This window comes from Gobio gobio, assembly GCF_949357685.1.
Source record: "Gobio gobio genome assembly, chromosome: 19".
Classification (NCBI taxonomy): domain Eukaryota; kingdom Metazoa; phylum Chordata; class Actinopteri; order Cypriniformes; family Gobionidae; genus Gobio; species Gobio gobio.
The window spans coordinates 3,642,866-3,648,930 of NC_137112.1; the positions used below are offsets into that span (position 1 = coordinate 3,642,866).

Consider the following 6,065-nt stretch of genomic DNA (forward strand, 5'->3'; position numbering starts at 1 on the left):
ACAACCCAATTGCTGGGTTAGTCAATTTTCAACCCAACTTGGGTTGTTTTTAACCCCGAATTTTTTAGAGTGTATTATAATTGACACAAATATGATTAGTGATGGGAAATGATGAAGCTGATGCAGGACAGGCCCGTCCCGGCTCTACAGCCCATAATACGGTGACCTTTTGAACCCTCTGCGGTGTGATCATGTGATCAATGCCACTCATGAACTGTAGCATTAACACGCCCTGCAGATGACTCGCTGTGGCATGACCTTGTTTTTGACCTCAAATGATAATGCATAATTAATATGATTGGTAACACTTCATAATTGGTAACATCAGCATTAACTAACACATCAATGCGCATCACATTTGTTAATCTTTGTTAATGTTATAAAATACAGTCATTCATGCAGTTCTCAGTGCATTATCTATGAATAATAAACATTAACTTAGATTAATACATTCATTTTTAGTTCATGTGCTGATGAAACCTTATTGTAAAGTGTTACCATATTCATTTGGGAAGTCATTTTGCATTGCTGGACAAATAATTTGTGACCCTGGACCACAAAACCAGTCTAAATTTTTTTTAAATTGAGAATTAATAATCTTTGATAATGATAATATTTGAAAATCTGGAATCTGAGGGTGCAAAAAAATCTAAATATTGAGAAAATCTCCTTTAAAGTTGTCCAAATGCAGTCCTCAGCAATGCATATTACTACTAATAATACATTTATGATATATTATTTACAATAGGGAATTTACTAGATATCTTCATGGAACTTAATATCCTGATGATTTTTGCCATAAATGAAAAATGTATAATTTTGACCCATACAATGGCCACAGATACACCCGTGAGCCGCAGGACTGGAGTTAGATCGGGTCACAGATATGATCATTTTCGACTAATATGCTTGGACTCTGAGTAGATATGTTTTAAATAATTTACGCCACTTTTACTGGTAATAACCATCTGGCATTATCAGGACCACAAATATTACACATTATATTCAGCATTATAGTTTAATGACTGAATGAAACTCTGTAAACTTGAATTTTTTCCTGCATAATTTTCATTTTGGGTGAACTAAACACAATATATATTGCATTTTTGTGTTGTGATATATTGTTACACCCCTAATAAAAAAACGTGTTACTGAAAATTAAATGTAAAGGCCCGTTCACATCAAGGACAAAAGATTTCCTTTTAAAAATCATCATCACAACATTTAAAAAAAAAATGAGAATAAATTATCTCTCCATTGATTTATGATTTGTTATAATAATATTTGAAAATCTGGGGGTGCAAAAAAATCTATTGAGAAAATCTCCTTTAAAGTTGTCCAAATGAAGTCCTCAGCAATGCATATTACTACTAATAATACATTTATGATATATTTATTTACTAAATATCTTCATGGAACATGATCTTAATATCCTAACGATTTTCGGCTTAAAAGAAAAATGCATAATTTTGGGGAGTTTTGTGCTCCAGGGTCACAAATATAATATTGTTAAAATCACACTCATTCAAAACAGATGTTCCTGATACAAACTGATTATTAAAAATCATCTAAAACATGGAATACACATTATTTTCACATTGTTGCCAATTAACTTAATTATTGAACTCATTATGGATGGATTTTATTACATCTGAGGTGTTAAAAATAAAAAATCGACACTGGTTTATCACTCCTATTGATGTCAAAAACAGCGCATAATATATCTATATTTATATTATATTTATAGCCGTTTTGTGTCATTTTGAAAGGAAAATCTCTATCACAATAGAGAAAAATTAATCCTGATTGTAAACGTGCTTTTATTCTGTTGAACATAAATACAAATAATCAAACACTATTATTGAGACGTCCCGTCGTTTTTTATAATAATAATAATAATAATAATAATAATAATGTATAATAAATATTAAGACATTCATTTATGTTGCGCTATCACATATTTCGATGAAGCTTTATTATTATTAATAAAACACCCAATGGACATGACGTATAATTATAAGAACACATGTGATTTATCGTTTGCACGGCAAAATATAGCTAGTTTCAGCAAATTCAACAAATATATATATTTTTATTAATTATAAAATTGCTACGGCGGTATACGGGAACACTGACGCAATAACTAGTGATGCTTTTTAATTATGTTTTAAAATAGAAAATACAATATATAATGCACACATAACAGCATGAATTTATATAACATGAATTAAATACAAACGTTATTATTTAACGAACTATTTCTTAAAAAAATCATTTTTGTGTCATGCACATTCGGCGTTTCTTTAATAATCAAAAGTGTTGTATTATTGCTCTGTGCTTCAATAAAATCATAATTTCTCATCATTTCACATTCGGCAGAGTTATGGGCAATCAATGAGCCAAGAAAAAAATAATAAAAGACAAGAAAACAATAATAAAAGCATTTATTGGCTCAGAAAACCAATAACACAAACATGCGTTTAATCTGTGTTCGTATAAGCGCGCGCGGGGGAAAACGTGTTTATTTCACGTTTTAGAAAAAGCGCAATTAAAAAAACTATTTGAGATAGAGACGTAAATAAGACTACTCTAATCCAACTTGTGTAAAATATCAGAGTATTTGATCACCGATGGAGAAGTAAACACGCGTGGACCGGCGGCGCGTAAACATGATGGAGAGGGGTGAATTAATCCAGCATCACAAAAATATCCAGATTAATACAGAGAATAATCATTTCATACATGAGACCTTCGAAGTGTCGCCAGAACTTGTCCACGTCTGTAGATTTGTGACCCGTGCGGACACTAGAGGCGCCGTTGGCTCGCGCAGCCGCGCGCTTTTACGCACGGCACTGTGGCGTCCCCGGAAAGCCGAATCATTAATAACACCGGCCTGATCATACATACACAAGACATTTTACCGTCTCATATAGTTTATTATGAATACTTGACGGTTTTAATATGTATATCCCAAATAATGTCCCATTCTGAGCGGCTCAACATCAGTTCTGGATCGTTCAAACTTTATTTCAGCGCGTTTCGCGCATCGTGTAAACAACCCCTCGTCCCTCCTATCCAGGGTACGTGATCAGTGACGCACAGGAGACGCTCCAGACTCCAGCGCGCACGGGGCTCTCCGCGCATTATGATGGAGAGAGCGCGGCTCGACTGAGACTGTCCAGCAAGAGAAGAGCTCCTCCTCCCTCCCATACGATGATGTAGTTGGTAAGAGCGAGCCCTGGTTAATCACCAATTTCTCGAGTCCGCGAGTCAAGTTCTGTCATGCACGCGATGTCCCCGTCGTTGCGCGCCTGACCTCCAGTGTTTTAAAGTACGGCTTTTGCGCGCTTCATCGCCCGGCATGGGAGATCAGAGTGAGCCGATCATGGTGCAGAAGTCGACATCGTTCAGCATCAAAAGCCTGTTACTCCCATCGAAGTTTGACAGCGCGGGCGCGGGCGATGGCGACAGCCCGGCACCCGTGCAGGACGCGGACAAACCCCCAGAAGCGGCGGAGATGGACCCCGCGCAACGCGACGCCGAGGAGCCCGAGCATCCGTCCAAAAAGGGAAAGAAGTTCGACAAGCCTCCGTTCAGCTACAACGCGCTCATCATGATGGCCATACGGCAGAGTCCCGAGAAGCGGCTCACGCTCAACGGCATCTACGAGTTCATCATGAAGAACTTCCCGTATTACCGGGAACACAAGCAGGGCTGGCAGAACTCCATCCGGCACAATCTGAGCCTCAATAAGTGCTTCGTGAAGGTGCCGCGGCACTACGACGATCCGGGCAAAGGGAACTACTGGATGCTCGACCCCTCCAGCGATGATGTGTTCATCGGCGGAACCACCGGGAAGCTCCGCCGGCGCTCGGCGACCTCGCGGGGCAAGTTGGTGATGAAAAGGGGCCTCCGCTTCGCGCCCCTCGGACTCGGGCTGGGCGAACGCCCGAGCAACCCGCTCTACTGGCAGCTGTCTCCGTTCTTACCCCTGCACCACTCGCACTATAACGGCTCCGCGCACGGATTTCTAAACCAAGGACACGCGTACGGATCTTTACTCCCGGGCGTCGAGCCGCTCGGGAACGGGGATATGTCTCGCCAGATTCTGGGAGCCTCTAGCGGGAGTATCAACCTGTCGAACGGGTACGGCGTGTCTCCGTCCTCCGCTGCTGGATTACTCTCAGGGCACAATGGATACTTCGTACCGGGCGCGCAACAGCCGCAGTCGCTCCAGAGCGCGCCGGGCTACGGCATCTCCAGCTCTCCGTCCCCTCTCCTCTCGGATTCCCTAAGAACTAGTTTGCCGTCCTTCACATCGCCGCTTTCCAGCGGACTTCTGTCTCAACACAAGCGCGTCGCGCCCAACGCGTTCCTGAGCTGAGCGTTACGCGCGCGCGTCCTCTCCAAACTTTCCCCTCTTTTGATCTATTTAAGATCTTTTTGTAATGGTAGTATGATGTTATGCCAAAGGCAATAACCGTATGTGTTTGTTTTTTTTGTTATTTTAAAAAAAAAGTATTATTTATAGTATTTCTTTGTGAATTATGGTTTTGTATTTATTATTATCCCTTGTTACTGTGGGATATTGTTATTATTAGATGGCACATAATATTCGTTTAGTACGACTAATTCCTTTTTTTTATTTAAATATAATGTCCCAAACTGTGAATGCGCCTTAATATCTCAAATCAGGGTCGACTCAGGTGTGCGTTCTGACAATGAAACATTACTATTATGGTTATTGTTATTAGCTGTGGGGTGAAATATACATCTATATGCAATGTTTTATGAATAGGTGTGTGTCCAGAGACGGGTAAGCTACTGAATTAAAGCACTGGATACGTGAACTGTGCGTGTGTGTGTGTGTGTGGGATGAGTTTATATATTGTCATAAGATACTGTTGTGGGTCAGTCCCAGATTTACACACACGACTATAGTTTTGCCTGTGGAGGCGCATGGTTCATCACCAAAGACAGATCAGTCATGCTTATGATTTAGTTTAAATATAACCTCCCTGCACATATTATTTAAACTGTTTATTCCCTTTAGTTTGTGATTTATAGCTCTGCACCTTTAGTTGCGATGCTCATTTCATGTACTAGTTTGTCGTTGCATTTATTTTTCATGTATATTTTGCCTGAACTTCAGTTCGGAACAAAGAAATAAAGTATTGAAATATTTCCGTATGAATGCATGAATCCTTTCCAGCCTCGAGGGGTTTAATGTACATTATTCTGCAATATATCGCGCATGCTAATGAAGTCAAATCGCATAGGCCTGGTTTCACAGACGGGGTTTAGGTTAAGCTTTCTTTAAGAACTTATTTACTTGTGTGCATCTTGAGCCTAAACACGGCCAGTAAGGCTGTGAAGACACACACACACACACGCTCGTCATGCATCAGACACTCAATAATCATATTCGTTATTGCAAATATTGCACATGCAAAAAAAAAAATATTATCGGCTAAATATTAAAATTGCACGAGCGTATTAAAGTCGCATGGCATTTCAGAAGCATATTAGGCCTGGTAACCCGTTCATAAAACAATAATATATGAAGAAACACTAATACACACGAGCTAATGCAGTGTGTTCAAAGGCCCGACAATAAATACACCGCGCAAACATGATGGATTCCTCGCCAGCTGAAGTAAATAATCCCAGACGTACCGTGCAGATGTTCCTGAATCCCCAGCGCATGCACGCGCTCCTGCTCCTGAGGGGAAAGAGCACATGAGTCCAGAGGAGTCCTGAAAGAGCTCGAGACACCTTCACTGCGGAGAGGAGTCCGGACAGAGCTTCAGAGGAGAGGGAGGGACACACACACACACACACACACACACATCCGCGCGCGCACCGGTTCTGACGTGTTCAAAGGTTTTCTTTTAATTAGGAAATCATGCACACACACACACACACACACAAAAATAAGCATTTCATTTAATAGTAAAATTCCATCAGATTTAATTGACCATACAACCCAAGTTGGGGTGACAATGGACAAACCCAGTGTTTTAGCCCAGCGATTGGGTTGTTTTAGACCAGCGATTGGGTTATTT

At 40.5% G+C, this 6,065-nt stretch overlaps 1 protein-coding gene across 1 annotated transcript; it reads left to right on the plus strand.

The window, feature by feature from the left end:
• The first annotated feature begins 2,848 nt into the window (after positions 1 to 2,848).
• On the plus strand, positions 2,849 to 5,773 carry foxg1b (forkhead box G1b). The gene has a single exon (XM_079845210.1). It carries the CDS (start codon positions 3,362 to 3,364, stop codon positions 4,382 to 4,384), a length of 1,023 nt encoding a protein of 340 aa, XP_079701336.1. The 5' UTR covers positions 2,849 to 3,361; the 3' UTR covers positions 4,385 to 5,773.
• The last annotated feature ends 292 nt before the right edge of the window (positions 5,774 to 6,065 follow it).

What these genes read in the sequence shown, in the direction of transcription:
- foxg1b (XM_079845210.1), top strand. Translation starts at nt 3,362, where the DNA reads ATGGGAGATCAGAGTGAGCCGATCATGGTGCAGAAGTCGACATCGTTC.